This window comes from Lichenostomus cassidix, chromosome 23, assembly GCF_008360975.1.
Source record: "Lichenostomus cassidix isolate B80296 chromosome 23, HeHo_3.0, whole genome shotgun sequence".
Classification (NCBI taxonomy): domain Eukaryota; kingdom Metazoa; phylum Chordata; class Aves; order Passeriformes; family Meliphagidae; genus Lichenostomus; species Lichenostomus cassidix.
The window spans coordinates 2,804,631-2,818,222 of record NC_139503.1 but is presented as its reverse complement, the minus strand read 5'-3'; the positions used below and the strand labels follow the sequence as shown (position 1 = coordinate 2,818,222).

Genomic DNA, 13,592 nt, shown 5'->3' with positions numbered 1-13,592 from the left:
GGTTTCTCACCAGAGATCACCCACGCAGCATCCCCAGAATTGGGCACGTATGCCGGGACACCGAGTCCGGGATGGGGTGAGCGAGAGGGGAGCTTCGGGGTGCCCAGCGAGCGAGGGGTCTTCAACTGCGCCCGGCGATGTTGCATCCCAGGCAGGGTCTGCCTTAAATCCCTCCCTCCTCCCTCCCTCCCTGGCGAGGAACTTCTCCCGCTGAACTGGAGGATGCTGCAAGCTCCTGCGGACGAGCCGGAGGAGTCCTGTGGCAAAGTCAAGGCGAGCGGGGAAGCAGCGTGCTCGTGCCGGGTGTCACCGCAGCTCGCTGCCGCCAGCCCAGCCTGCTGCGGCCGGTGTCACCTCCAGGACCGTGAGTGGCCTTGAGGGCGGGAGGCGCGGGGTCTGCGGGGGGCAGCGGGGCTTTCCCCGCCGCCCACGTTTAACCTTCAGCGAGCCCGGCCGGTGCTGAGCCCGCGGGGCCGGGGATGCTGCTGCTGCTGGGCTCCGGCAGCGGCTCGGCGTGGGCAGGGAGGGGACACCCTGGGGTGGGGGTCACCGCAGCCTCCCCCTGCTTGGGGCCAGCCCGGGTGGAGGAGTGGGGGGCAGCGGCAACTCTCTGTGTGGCTGGGGGGGCAATGGGGCTCCCCGGCAGGTCCTGGCTGCAGAAGGGTCCTGGGCGGGGAGTGCTTGGCTCTGCGGGCAGCACCCGGCCCTGCTGCCTGCTGGTGCACCGAGGCTGCTCGCCCCCTCCGCAGGGAGCCGGGGTGCCCTCGGCCACGCAAAGTGGGGACACCCCATGCTGGTGTGATGGGGTGGGAAGGGAAAACCAGTTCCTGGGCACTTCGGCATGGCATTTTGGACTCGCACGGAGGGAAGTGCTGATCACCACGGCCGGGTGCAGCAGGGCCATGCACCCACAGCCCCGACACGGGCAGTGCTGCGGGTGAAGGGGTGGCAGGACCGGGGCAGGGGTGCTCCTCCAGGCACCCTGTGCCAGTGGTCCCCTTGCACCCACCTTCCTCCTCCTTGCTGGGCCTCCTGGTATTTTATAAGCCACTCAGCAGCTGCTGCAGTGAGTTTGCCGGGGATGGATAAGTCGGGGGGAGCCGGCTGGGGGGGCAGCGCAGGATGGGAAAACTTGGAAAGGCCCTTGCGGGGCAGCGGCTGCAGAGCTCGGCCAGGGACGCGGCGCCGGCGGAGCCGGGAAAAAAAAAGACTCTTCCTTTTATAGCCAGGCTGGGGTTGTTGGGTGCCTGCGGACGCGTGGGTGCCACTACGGCCGGCCCCGGCAGCCCCCCGGCTCCTCCGCCTCCCCCTGCAAAGCCCCTGGTGTACACAAACCACCCTGCCCGGGCAGGGAGCTGTTCTGGGGGCAGGTGGAGAACACAGGGTGCTGCCCTGGCCGGGACTCACAGCCGGTTTGAGGGCATGGAGAACTCGTGGAAGAGGGGCTGCCCCAGAGCACAGCTCCCTGGTGGGTTTCGGTTCGGGGTCTGCAGCTGTCAAAGGCAGCGCTGGGCTGGGGAGGGCTCAGGGACGCCTGCGGTGGTGGGGGCACGCCCAGGGCTGCAGAGGGGTTGGTGATGACTGGGAATGTCTGGGCACAGAGAGGGTAGTGGGGTACAACCGGGCTGTGGAACAGGGCAGGGGCAAGGAGGGGTGGTGGGAACAGGCAGGGGTGGCCTGGGCTGGAGGAGCCCCGGATGCAGCGAGCATCCCGTGGAGCTGCGTGCAGCCCTCCAAGGTCACTGGGAGAGCCTGGCTGAGAGCTGTGGGATCTGTGCCGTGGGATGGGGCTGTGTGGGCCCCTCGGTCTGGGGTATCTCTAATCCCCAGCCCTGGGAGGCTGCCCAAGGTCAGCCGAGGTGACTGGAGATGAACTCAGCTGCAATGTGAGAGTCTGGACGCTGTGCCCTGGCTCTGGGGCTTCAGGGTGGATGAAGCCATGAACTTTTGGCTCCCTCTGAGACCCGAAAGTGCTGCCAGTATCTGGGAGCCTGGCACTGCCACAGCAAAATCCTCTCGGCAGCATCACACTGCACTGCAGGGCCAGCAGAGCCCCAGGGGTTAAGTGGGTGCACCTCTGCAGCCTCTGGCCTCAGCTCACCCACTCAGTTTGATCTGGGGTGGGACAGGGGTGCTGGTCCAGCCAGACTCACTCTGCCCCACTGGTGCTGCTGGGCTGGGGGTTTGTCTTGTGTCCTGGGAGTCGTGTCTGGGATCCTCAGGGCAAGATCACCAAGACCAGCCATGCAGGAGGTCTTGGGGTGCTGGTGGAACATCCTCAGGGAACCATGGCTGTGGTGGCAGCCACCGTGTGCCCCATGGCAATGGATTCTGGCCTGGAGAGCCACTGAGCGGTGACTCTGCTGCCTGTGGGTGCTGTGAGCAGGGCCAGTGACGAGAGGCTGTACTTGGCACCCAGAGGCTCCTTGCAGGGAGCTGAGGTGTGTGTGGCCACAGCTCCTGGTGCTGAGTCACAGCTGCACCATGTCCGGCCAGCCCCATATCCCTCCTGACCACGGACAGGATCCCTGTGCACCCCTCACTCCCCTGTGCTGGGAGGGGGCAGACCTGGGAACTCAGGGACACTCTCTGTACCTGCCACTGTGCCACTCCAGCTGCAGATTTAGGGGTGAGTGTGTCGCTGGACTCAAGGTGCATTTGGGAGGTGGTGACACTCATACCCTCTGTCACCCTGCCCTGGCCAAGCTGTGCAGGGGCCACGCAGCCACCCTGCAGCTCTGTTAAGCTCTCAAGCCTCTGAGTTGTCAGCTGAACCACCCTTCCCATGGGCAAAGGCATCTCCAGCCTTCCTGTCCAGAGCTGCTGCATGGGGAGGGGGTGGGAAGGGTCCAGACCCCTGTGTCCTTCTCCTGGCCCTGCAAATGAGCTGGGCAGGGGCATGGAGGTGTGGGACACAGCTCTGACTGCACTGACCTGGAACCACAGCCTCTGGCACACGGATTGGAGGATGTGGAGTGTCCTGGGGGTTTCAGGGTGAAGCAAGTTGGTGCATCCTGACCTAGTGCAGCAGCAGCAGCAGTAGCATCAGCAGCAGCAGCAGCAGGAGGGATCCCTGCCAAGCCAAGAGCCAGGGCCCATGGGGATTCCCCCTGAGGAAGTCACTCCCAGCACGGGCACCCACCTCTGCCATCCACCCCTGCTGGCCCCTGTGCACTCATGGGATGTGGCCCTTGGCTGTGTCCCCATCTCCTAGCAGCTGCAGCTTCTCAGGTGCTGTGGGGACAGCCCGAACTGCTGAGCCTCGGCTGCACCCTGGATCATCCCATCACCCACACAGGGCAGACAACCCCCACAACACCAGCCTGAGAACTCTCCAGCTGCCGAGGGGCTCTGGGTCCAAGGCACACAGGTCGATCACAGCTCTGTCTCACTCTCCAAACACGTGGATCATTGCAGTCTGGTGTGGCTGCGGGCACAGGGGGCCATATCGGCAGTGCCTCCAGCTGGGCTGCACCGGGCAGATGCCGAAAATGGGACTGGGGATGGACAGGAGGTGCTCCCCACAGCCTCTGCACAACCTCGGATTCCACCATGGCCTCTGGCTCTTTCCAGGATCTCGCTGGAGCTGGAGGGCTCGGCCGGGAGCAGGGACAGACCCGTGCCCCGCGCCCCCAGCCCCGCACCACCCGCCTCTCCCTCCCAACCCTACATACTTCTTCATATGCCCATACGGAGCCGGCCGGCCTTATGGAATGTTAAGAAGTATGTATTTTTGGGCTGGGACCCCCACGCCGGGAGTCCCCATCAGCAGCACGGTCCACACGGCGCCTCCGGAGACACGATGCGTCCCTGGGGCTGGTAAAAAGGAACCAGATCAACTTGCAACTGGATTTGGTCCCCTTCAACCAGCTGCAGCGGCGCATGAGCTACGACATCCACTGCCCCTCGGCTCCCGGCCCGGGCTGCTGCCGCCGTCCTGCCCTGAGCGCGCTCGGGGTGAGGAGTGGGTGCAGGGAGCGGGAGAAAGGGGAGCTGCGGAGTGGGGCTTGGGCTGGATTTTGAGGCTGCCCGGTGGAGGGGAGGCAGGCGGAGTGGCTGCATCTCTGCTCTCCATATCGCCCCGAGCCCTCGGCAGGACCTCGGAGCTGTAGAGGTCCCAAAGCTGTTCGGGAAAAGCCCCGTGATGCCACAGGAGCTCTGGCACAGGCGGGAGGAGCCCCCGGCCCGGCGCGTCCTGCCCCGCAGCCCCCCGGCACCTGCCGTGCGAGGCGGTCGAGGGAAAAGGGCTCCGTGCTGGGACATCCCCAGGGTCCGACCCCCGAGGAGGGGAGAGCCCCAGCCCTGTTCCAGCAGAGACAGCAGCATCAGGAGTTAACAGTAAACTCAGCGATCCGTTTTAGAAAGCTGTAGTCAATCAGGTGACCAGAAGATTCTTTGGCTGAATCTTTCCGGCGGCACTTGGCTCCTCATAGCACAGGAGACGCAGCCCAGGGTGGTGGCGTGGGGAGCCGCGGTCCCGCGGTGAGTGTTTGGGAACAGTACCCTTTATCTGAGAGCGGGACAAAGTCGGGGCGCTGCTCACCGCCCTGCACCGGCGGAGCAGCCAGAGAGCCCTGGGCCGGGCAGGAGACAGGGCGGGGGCTGAGGGGTCTCTGCTTTTGAGGGGGACCGCGGGGTGCGAGAGGGGTGGCTCCTTGCGATCGGGCAGGACACCAGAGCCCCGCCGGTCCCCTGCTGCCCACGGGAAAACGTCTTGTTCTCGTTCACCAGAGGACCAGACTCACAGAGGACCCAGTGCCGCTCTCGGTCCTGGCCAGCTTACCATGGGTGAGTTAGGTGGCCCGGGGTGGGGAGCACGGGCCCTGCAGGGGGACGGGGCGGGGGGGGAACAGGAACCCTGGGATTTGCCCCTTTCCACCCTCCTCCCGGCCGGGCGGGCAGTAGGGCGGTCTCATTCCAGGGCGCCTGCAGGACTGAGGGAAGCGTGCGCTGGGAGATCTGCTGCTGGCACTGGGCCCCTGGCCTGTCCGGCACAGGGCGCTGGGCTCCAGCCGGGAGGAGCTTTAATACCCACACTCCTGTCCTTCTGTCATTCTCCTTTCATGCAGCTGTAGCCACCGTTGTAGGTGTAACCACCTTCTTCTGTGTTCTCATCATTGCAGCTGCAGTTGTAGGTGAGCATCTGGCACAGGATGAGCAGTGTTTGGCTTCACTTAGAGTGCTGCTGAGAGGGAAGGGGCAGCCCTGGCTGGTGCCTGGGATTCTGCCTGCCCCCGCTGCTGCAGCCCTGCACACTGCTCCTCTCCTGCTGGCCATGGGGTGTCCCTGTCCCTGCTACCCCCAGTCCTCGCTCCCTGCTCTGCTCCCTGGATCCTTCTGGGGAGGCTGGTTCTGATGCTGGTGGCAGGGCAGATGTGGGTCACAGAGAGCAGCCTAACGCTGTGCTGTCCCCCCTTACAGCAGTGGCAAACCGTATGCCAATGTCCTTCTGTGCAGAGGGACGTAACAAGAACAAGACATTTCACATCGGTGTCAATGTTGGTGAGTGGGGAGGGCAGGGGAGCTGGGCTGCTCTGGGAGGGAACACAGGGTTGTATCCTGGGCTGCTCTAAAGCCAAATCAGCCCTTTAACTTCTCAGTGGTCTGAATGTCCCTGAAATCTGGGGAAGGGATCAATCCCCAATATGATGGGAAGAGCCAAGACCTGCTGGGCTAGGGGTCAAGGCTGAGGGCCTCAGGGGCTGTGCAGACAAGTCACTGCTGCTCTGTGACAAGAACAACACCTGGCAGCAGTGGCCAGAGGCAGAGCGGGAGAGCAGAAAGGGGTTGGGGGTGCTCAGGGGCTGAGCTTGCTGCTGGCCAACTCCTTGGCACAGCCTGGGGAGAGCCTTGACTCTCCCTGCCCAGGAGAAGTCACTGGCTGTCCCTGCCTTGTGCTTGTCCCTCAGCAAGCAGCCTCGATGCTCCTGGAATATCACACTTCTGTCTCTGCAGGGGGAATGAACATTAGGCCTGACTCTGCCCTGGAAGAAGCAGCAGCAGCTGGTGCCATGCTGTCCTCTTAAAGTACACCCGATGAACAATGCAACTGACCACAAGCCAATTTTCTTTCTCCTAAGCAGCCTGATTTTTGTCATCCTATGGCAGGCACTGGAAAGCCCCTGCAGATCACCAAGGACTCAGCTGCCCTTTTATATGATTTAGATTCTCTTGAGCAATAAATTCTTTGAAAGGTTGAATAGAAGTGCGTTGTTGTTCTGTGTGTGTTGGTGGTTGGTGTATGTCGTGGCTGAGGTACCTGTTCAGCACCTGGGCATTTGCTATGCTCCAGGAAGGGATTGCAGCAAGGAGAGCAAAGATTTCTAGCCTTGCTCTCTCTCCCCTGCCCAGCGAGGAGCTGGCTGCTCCCAGGAAACCCTGACAGTGCTGCCAGTCCCTGGGAGCCACAGCAAAATCCTCTCGGCAGCATCACACTGCACTGCAGGGCCGGCAGAGCCCCAGGGGTTAAGTGGGTGAATCTCTGCAGCCTGTGGCCTCAGCTCACCCACTCAGTTTGATCTGGGGTGGCACAGGGGTGCTGGTCCAGACATGCTCTGCCCCACTGGTGCTGCTTGGCTGGGGGTTTGTCTTGTGTCCTGGGAGTTCTCGTGTCTGGGATCCTCACAGGCTCACTTCCGCAGAGACAATAGCATCACGACTAAACACTGAGAAGGAAAGTGAAACTCAACGAACAGTCTGAGAAATTTCTGGAAAATCAGGTGACCCTATATACCCTCTAGGGACATTTTCCGGCCGCACTTGGTTCCTCAGACCGCTGCACAGACAGGACAGGTTGGTGGCATTGGGTGGGGCGGTCCGGCAATGGGTCTTTATCTGAAGGGGGGACAAGAACGGGGTCTGCACACCTCGCTGCGCCAGCCGAGCAGCCAGGCAGCCCTGGGCCGGGCAGGAACCTGGGCGGAGCCTGAGAGGTCTCTGCTTTTGCGGGCTGGGCGGGGGCTCCCGGGTGGGAGAGGGGTGGCTGGTTGCGATCGCGCAGGGCAGCAAAGCCCCGCCGACCCCCTGCTGCCCACGGAGGAGTTTTGTTCTCTTTCCCGGGAAATCCAGGCTCACAGAGGACCCAGCGCAGCTCCCGGTCCAGGCCAGCTTACCATGGGTGAGTTGGGTGGCTCGCGGGGTGGAGGGCACGGGCCCTGCAGGGCGACAGTGCTGGGTGGCACTGGGACCCTGGCATTTGCCCCTTCTCCCCTCTCCTCCCGGCCGGGCGGGCAGTAGGACGGTCCCGTCGCCGATCCCGTTCCCTGGCGTTTGCCGGGCTGCAGGAAGTTGGGTCTGGGAGATCCGCTGCTGCCACCGAGCCACTGTCCTGCCCGGCACAGGGCGTTGGGCTCCAGCAGGGAGGAGCTTTAATACCCACACTCCTACCCTTCTGTCATCTTTCTTCGTGCAGGTGTAGCCGTCGTTGCAGGTGTAACCACCTTCCTCTGTGTTCTCGTCATCGCATCTGCAGTTGTAGGTGAGCATCTGGCACGGGATGAGCAGTGTTTGGCTTCACTTGGGGTGCTGCTGAGAGGGAAGGGGCAGCCCTGGCCGTTGCCTGGGATTCTGCCTGCCCCCGCTGCTGCAGCCCTGCACACTGCTCCTCTCCTGCCGGCCATGGGGTGTCCCTGTCCCTGCTACCTCCAGTCCTCGCTCCCTGCTCTGCTCCCTGGGTCCTTCTGGGGAGGCTGGTTCTGGTGCTGGTGGCAGGGGGATATGAGTCACAGAGAGCAGCCTAACACTTTGCTGTCCCCCCTGCATCAGCGGCACTGGGTGAGCCAGTGTTCGTCAATATGTCATGGAGAGGCAAGATTTGGCGTTTTGGATTCTCTTTCTTTATGGGTGAGTGAGGAGGGCAGGGGAGCTGGGCTGCAGTGGGAGGGAACACGGGATTGTATCCTGGACTTGCTTTAAAGGGGAACCAGTTATTCAACTCCTCACTGGTCCAAATCTACCCAAACTATGGGGGAAGGATCGAGCCCAACGTGATGGGAAGACCCAGGACCTGCTAGGCTAGGGGTCAAGGCTGAGGGTGTCAGGAACTGTGCAGACAAGTCACTGCTGCTCTGTGACAAGAACAACACCTGGCAGCAGTGGCCAGAGTCTGAGTGGCAGAGCAGAAAGGGGTTGGGTGTTCTCAGGGGCTGAGCTTGCTGCTGGCCAACTCCTTGGCACAGTCTGGGGAGAGCCTTGACTCTCCCTGCCCAGGAGAAGTCACTGGCTGTCCCTGCCTTGTGCTTGTCCCTCAGCAAGCAGCCTCGATGCTCCTGGAATATCACACTTCTGTATTTGCAGGGCAAAAACAAAAGGCCTGACTCTGCCCTGGGAGAAGCAGCAGCAGCTGGTGCCATGCTGTCCTCGGAAAAAGCTCCTGATGAGCAGCAAAAGTGACCACAAGTAGATTTGCTTCCTTCTAAGCAGCCTGATCTGTTTCTTCCCATGGCAGGCAATGGAAAGCCCCTGCAGACCACCAAGGGCTCAGCTGCCCTTTTATATGATTTAGATTCTCTTGAGCAATAAATGCTTTGAAAGGTTGAATAGAAGTGCATTGCTGTTCTGTGTGGGTAGTTGTCGGTGTGTGTCGCGGCTGAGGTACCTGCCCAGCACCTGGACATTTGCTGAGCTCGAGGAAGGGATTGCAGCAGGCAGTGTTTCTAGCCTTGCTCTCTCTCCCCTGCCCAGCGAGGAGCTGGCTCCCCCTGAGTCATGACAGTGCTGCCAGTCCCTGGGAGCCACAGCAAAATCCTCTCGGCAGCATCACACTGCACTGCAGGGCCGGCAGAGCCCCAGGGGTTAAGTGGGTGAATCTCTGCAGCCTGTGGCCTCAGCTCACCCACTCAGTTTGATTTGGGGTGGGACAGGAGTGCTGGTTCAGCCAGACGCCCTCTCCCCTGCCGCTGGTGCTGCTGGGCTGGGGGTTACTATTGTGTCCTGGGAGCCGTGGCTGGGATCCTCCCAGCCTCACTTCAGCAGAGCCAATAAGAAGACTTAAACACGGGAAATGAAAGTGAAACTTCAAGTGAAACTGTTTCAGCAGTTTGAGCAATTTCTCGGAAATCATGTGACCCTATACACCCTGTTGGATCATTCCCGGCAGCACTTGGTCTCTCAGACCGCTGCACAGACAGGACAGGTTGGTGGCGTGGGTGGGGCGGTCCGGCAATGGGTTTTTATCTGAAGCGGGGACAATAACGGGGTCTGCACACCTCGCTGGGCGGAGTCTTTTTGCGGGCTGGGCGGGGGCTCCCGGGTGGGAGAGGGGTGGCTGGTTGCGATCGCGCAGGGCAGCAAAGCCCCGCCGACCCCCTGCTGCCCACGGAGGAGTTTTGTTCTCGTTCCCGGAAGAACCAGGCTCACAGAGGACCCAGCGCAGCTCCCGGTCCAGGCCAGCTTACCACGGGTGAATTAGGTGGCTCGCGGGGTGGGGGGAACACAGGGACCCTGGGGTTTGCCCCTTCTCCCCTCTCCTCCCGGCCGGGGAGGCGGCGGGGCCGGTCCTGTTCCCCGGCAGCTGCCGAAGGCTGGCGCTGGGAGATCTGCTGCTGGCACTGGGCCCCTGCCCTATCTGGCGGGGCAAGCTGGCCTTACCGGGACGGGGCAGCCTTGGGGAGAGCATCGCTCCCGTTCCACTGCACAGGGCACTGCGGGCAGGTGAGCAACGCTGCGGGCAGGTGGGCAACGCTGCGGGCAGGTGGGCAACGCGGGCAGCGCTACTCCCTTCCTGTCGCTGTTGAGCCGCTAGCAGAGAGAAAAGACCAGTCTCCGTGTGGCATAAAAGATCTGTATTTTATTATTTAATTCCAAGTTACATAGACTTTCAAAGGTCACTCAGATTGGTCAGTCTGAAACCTCCCCCTGGGCCAATTTGCCAGGCCTGAACTGCACACATCTCGAGAAACTGTTTTAATAACATCCAAACTTTATCTTTGTTTATAAAGACACAAGAAAAGAGAGAAAGAATTCTCATGGGAAAGGTCTGTGCTAGCCACACCTTCCCTCTTCCGACTTCCCTGTCCTCTTCCTCTTAGTTTTCCTCTTCCTCTTATCCCTCTTGCCTTTCCCTTCTTAGTCGTGAGACACAGAGGCAAAGGAGCTGCCACTGGAGCTGCTGCCTGAGCAGGTAAAGGTGTGGCACTTGTGTTCACTGCCATGTCCCAGCCCAGTGAGGGACCGGGACGGGCTGGGGGCTGCGACTGCTGGGGCCAGGGAGACTCAGGGTGCTGCTGTGAGAGAGGGGTAACTCTGGGCTGGAGCTGCAGGTTTCTTTCTTGATGCTAAATTTGGGCTGACACCTATCCTGTTGTCAGTGCAGCAGACTCTGCCAATATACCCAAGAAGAAGCCAACTCCAGATAAGGAACCCAAGGAGGAGACAACTTCAGATGAGGAATATGGGGGGGAGACAATTCCTGGTGATGAACCCAATGGTAACTCTAGTCCAGGTGATGTCCAGAGGAAGTTTGAGTTAGACAGCAGGAAAAATTTCTTCACTGAATAACTGATTGGGCACTGGAATCATGTACCCAGAGAGGTGGTGGAGTCAGCATCTATGGAAGTGTTAAAGAAAGACTGGACGTGACACTCAGTGCCATGGTTTAGTTGATGGGGTGTTAGGGCATAGGTTGGATTTGATGATCTCAAAGGTCTTTTCCAACTAGTTCATTCTGTGATTCTGTGTGACCTACCAAGGGAAGCCAAGCAAGTGCCTGGTCCCAAGATCTCTGCCAGGCAGCCTGGTAGGCACTGGGAAGCCCCAGCAGCTTGGCCACCCTATTAAGAGCTGGGGATGTGCTGGAGCAATGGGTGTCCTGAAAGCAAAAATGCATTACAGGTGGGGCTGTGTTGGGGGTGGGTGTGCAGTCAGGGCTGAGGTACCTGCCAGGTGCCTTGGGGTTTGCTGTGCTCCAGGAAGAGATTGCAGCAGGCAGTGTTTCCAGCCCTGCTCCCTCTCCCCCTGCACAGGGAGGGACTGGCAGGTTAGTGAGGGGTTGGTTATAAACTGTGTTTGATTCATCTTGTGCTGGTGGCAGGTGACAGATTGGGCTGACATGTGCCATGTGTCCTGTGGTGTTCTGGGCTGGTGGGTGCAGCGGCAGGGCAGGGTAGGGCAGGGTCAGTGAGCAGCCCAGGTGTGCCTTTCTCCCTTTTCCTCCCAGCCTGGGGGAACAGCAGGACCCAACCAAGCAATGGGCTCTTGCCAGGGCCCTGCAGGGGTTGGGGCAGATAAAGGCAGGGGAGCCAGGACAGCTGCTGCTGGCACTGGGGCCCTGCTCTGCCTGGCACAGGGTGCTCAACTCTGTCAATGGTCCTGTCCTTCCTGCTCTCCTGTCATTTCCCTTCTCAGGAAAGAAAAAGACAGCCATGGAAACAGCCATTGGAGTTGCAGTGGGAGCAGGTGAGGGTCTGGCACAGGATGAGAAGCACTCGGGTTCACTGCTTGGTCCCAGCCCCGTGTGGCCCTGGAGACTGGGCTGTGCTGGGGCTGGGGAGAACTGGGGTGCAGGCAGGGTGGAGAGGGGCAGCCCTGGCTGCTGCCTGGGATTCTGCCTGCTGCTGCAGCCCTGCACACTGCTCCTCTCCTGCCGGCCATGGGGTGTCCCTGTCCCTGCTTCCCACACTCCTCGCTCCCCTCACTGGGTCCTTTTGGGGAGGCTGGTTCTGGTGCTGGTGGCAGGGGAGATGTGGGTCACAGAGGGCAGCCTAACCCTGTGCTCTCCTTTCTGCAGGAGTGGCACTGTTTGGCATCCCGGCGGCTGTCACCGCTCTGGGGTTCACTGGAGCTGGCATCGCCGCTGGCTCCATCGCTGCCAAGATGATGTCAGCAGCTGCCATCGCCAACGGCGGCGGAGTGGCTGCCGGCAGCACTGTGGCTGTGCTGCAGTCGATCGGTGAGTGGGGAGGGCAGGGGAGCTGGGCTGCCCTGGGGTCATCCTGGTGAGAGGGAACACGGGGTTGTACACTGGGCTTGCTCTAGAGCCAAATCAGCCCTTCAACCCACCATTGGTCTGTATTGCTCAAAACTCTCTGGAGCGTCTTTGGACTCTCCCTGCCCTGGAGGAGTCCTTTGCTGTCTGTGCCCAGTGCTTGGTCCCTCAACAGGCAGCCTCGATGCTCCAGTGACTTCAAACCTCAATCACTCTTTGCAGGAGCTGCGGGTTTGTCTGCTGGTGCTAAAATTGGGCTGACATCTGCCCTGGGCTCAGTTGGTGCCTTGCTGTCCATGAATGAAACCTCCTCGTAAAAAACCCAAGAAAAAGTAACTTGGGAGAGAAAGCTGAGGAGGAGACAACTCCAGATGAGGAATCCAAGAGAAGCCAAGCAGGTGCCTCATCCCAAGGCCTTGCCATGCAGGATTGCAGGTGCTGGGAAGCCCCCACAGGCACTCACTTCCCCTTTTAAAAGCTTTGGATTCCCTTGAGAAAGGAGTACCCTGGCTAATAAAGATGCTTTGCCTGCAGCAGAGATGGTGCTTTTGTGTCCCTGCAGCTCTTGGGTGATGGTGGCATTAGAGGGTGACAGAGCACAGGGATGTTCAGTCCCCAGGACTGATGGGCCTGCTGACAGTGCCACCAGTTCCCCTGTCCTCCGTTTGGGGAAGGTGTGTAGGGACAGCCAACCCAAGAGGGACAAAACCAAATGGGAGTGGGAACACCACGTGGGAACCACCAGGTGTTGCTGTGCAGGTGATCAGCTGCAATTTTAATGGTGGCTTAAAAGCAGCTGAGCCCTCCCTGTTTGGAATCTGTGAGATTCTGCTTTTCAACTTGAATTCCAGCATCACAGAGGAAAGGAGGATGCACTCTTTTATTAAGCTGAAAGGTTTTTAATCACTTCTCCAGAATACAGATACAATTGAAACAAAAACTGTTTTGGGGGGTCTCAATAATTCAGTTATTAATACCATACATTGAACTCTATAAATTCTCATGTAAGAAAATGTCTGTTTAATACAGATTCTGTTGCACTGGTGACCTAGTTACATCTTCTGAAGTAACACTTTGCAGTTTTATAGCACCTTTCATTGTGGGGCTGCAAAGCATCCTATGGAATTCTGCCTCATAATGCCCAAATGAGGTAGGAAAGTCTGGCCAATTTACAGAGGGTACAGCCGAGGTACAGATGGGAAGGGACAAGACATGAGGTGTCATCGATCCAACAGGGGTGACGAGAAGCCTGGGCTGGAGGGTGAGTCGGTGGCTTAGCTGGGGAGAAAGCTCAGGTGCCATCATTCTCACCCTTCTCTCCAAACTGCAGCCTGGCTCACAGCAGGTCAAAACGATGTTTTCAAATTGCTCTGGCTGTTTGTGTCATAAATAGGCAGAAGAGAGAATAAAAATCCCTGGACTCACAGGCCCAAACCCCTTTCCTGACATATCCAAAGGGTGACTGAGGACCAAGACAATCAAGCCAGGGTGCATGGCTTGTGCTGCCCACATCCACATGGATATTTTGAGATTAAAACTATGTCCTCTGGATTCATTTTGAGATTTGGGATGTGATGCTCTGTCTGACTTCACTGTTTTGTTGTCATAAATTCCCCTCTCCCACCTGGCAGGTGAAAGTCAGGTATCCCAGGTCTTGTTTCTTTTTAAA

The 13,592-nt window shown here is 59.7% G+C and overlaps 2 protein-coding genes across 8 annotated transcripts; both read left to right on the top strand.

Annotated features, from left to right (window-relative positions):
* Window positions 1-2,923: 2,923 nt before the first annotated feature.
* LOC146427816 (uncharacterized) lies at window positions 2,924-8,543 on the top strand. 7 transcript variants are annotated; one of them, XR_014856337.1, is made up of 5 exons: window positions 3,860-4,482; window positions 4,732-4,788; window positions 5,070-5,135; window positions 5,422-5,502; window positions 8,296-8,543. XR_014856337.1 is itself a non-coding variant. In XM_085081552.1 (4 exons), the coding sequence occupies exons 1-4, from the start codon at window positions 6,823-6,825 to the stop codon at window positions 8,313-8,315; spliced, it is 459 nt and encodes a 152-aa protein (XP_084937678.1). In that variant the 5' UTR covers window positions 6,328-6,822; the 3' UTR covers window positions 8,316-8,543. The 7 variants fall into 7 exon arrangements, 1 of the variants encoding a protein (XP_084937678.1); XR_014856341.1 differs by lacking the exon at window positions 5,070-5,135 and having other exon boundaries at window positions 2,974-4,482; XR_014856339.1 differs by lacking the exon at window positions 5,422-5,502 and adding an exon at window positions 7,765-7,842 and having other exon boundaries at window positions 2,982-4,788.
* A 619-nt stretch (window positions 8,544-9,162) lies between these two features.
* Window positions 9,163-12,459, top strand: LOC146427815 (uncharacterized). Its single transcript, XM_085081561.1, has 6 exons — window positions 9,163-9,179; window positions 9,410-9,691; window positions 10,070-10,120; window positions 10,308-10,381; window positions 11,726-11,887; window positions 12,146-12,459. Exons 1-6 carry the CDS (start codon window positions 9,163-9,165, stop codon window positions 12,238-12,240), a joined length of 681 nt encoding a protein of 226 aa, XP_084937687.1. The 3' UTR covers window positions 12,241-12,459.
* Window positions 12,460-13,592: the final 1,133 nt, after the last annotated feature.

Bases quoted from the DNA above. Each gene is read 5' to 3' on its own strand.
- LOC146427816 (XM_085081552.1), top strand. From the start codon at position 6,823: ATGGGTCTTTATCTGAAGGGGGGACAAGAACGGGGTCTGCACACCTCG. The intron at 7,478-7,764 runs GTGAGCATCTGG...CCCCTGCATCAG, and splicing joins CATCGCATCTGCAGTTGTAG to CGGCACTGGGTGAGCCAGTG. The intron at 7,843-8,295 runs GTGAGTGAGGAG...CTGTATTTGCAG, and splicing joins TGGATTCTCTTTCTTTATGG to GGCAAAAACAAAAGGCCTGA.
- LOC146427815 (XM_085081561.1), top strand. The intron at 10,121-10,307 runs GTAAAGGTGTGG...TCCTGTTGTCAG, and splicing joins TGGAGCTGCTGCCTGAGCAG to TGCAGCAGACTCTGCCAATA. The intron at 10,382-11,725 runs ATGAGGAATATG...TCCTTTCTGCAG, and splicing joins CAAGGAGGAGACAACTTCAG to GAGTGGCACTGTTTGGCATC.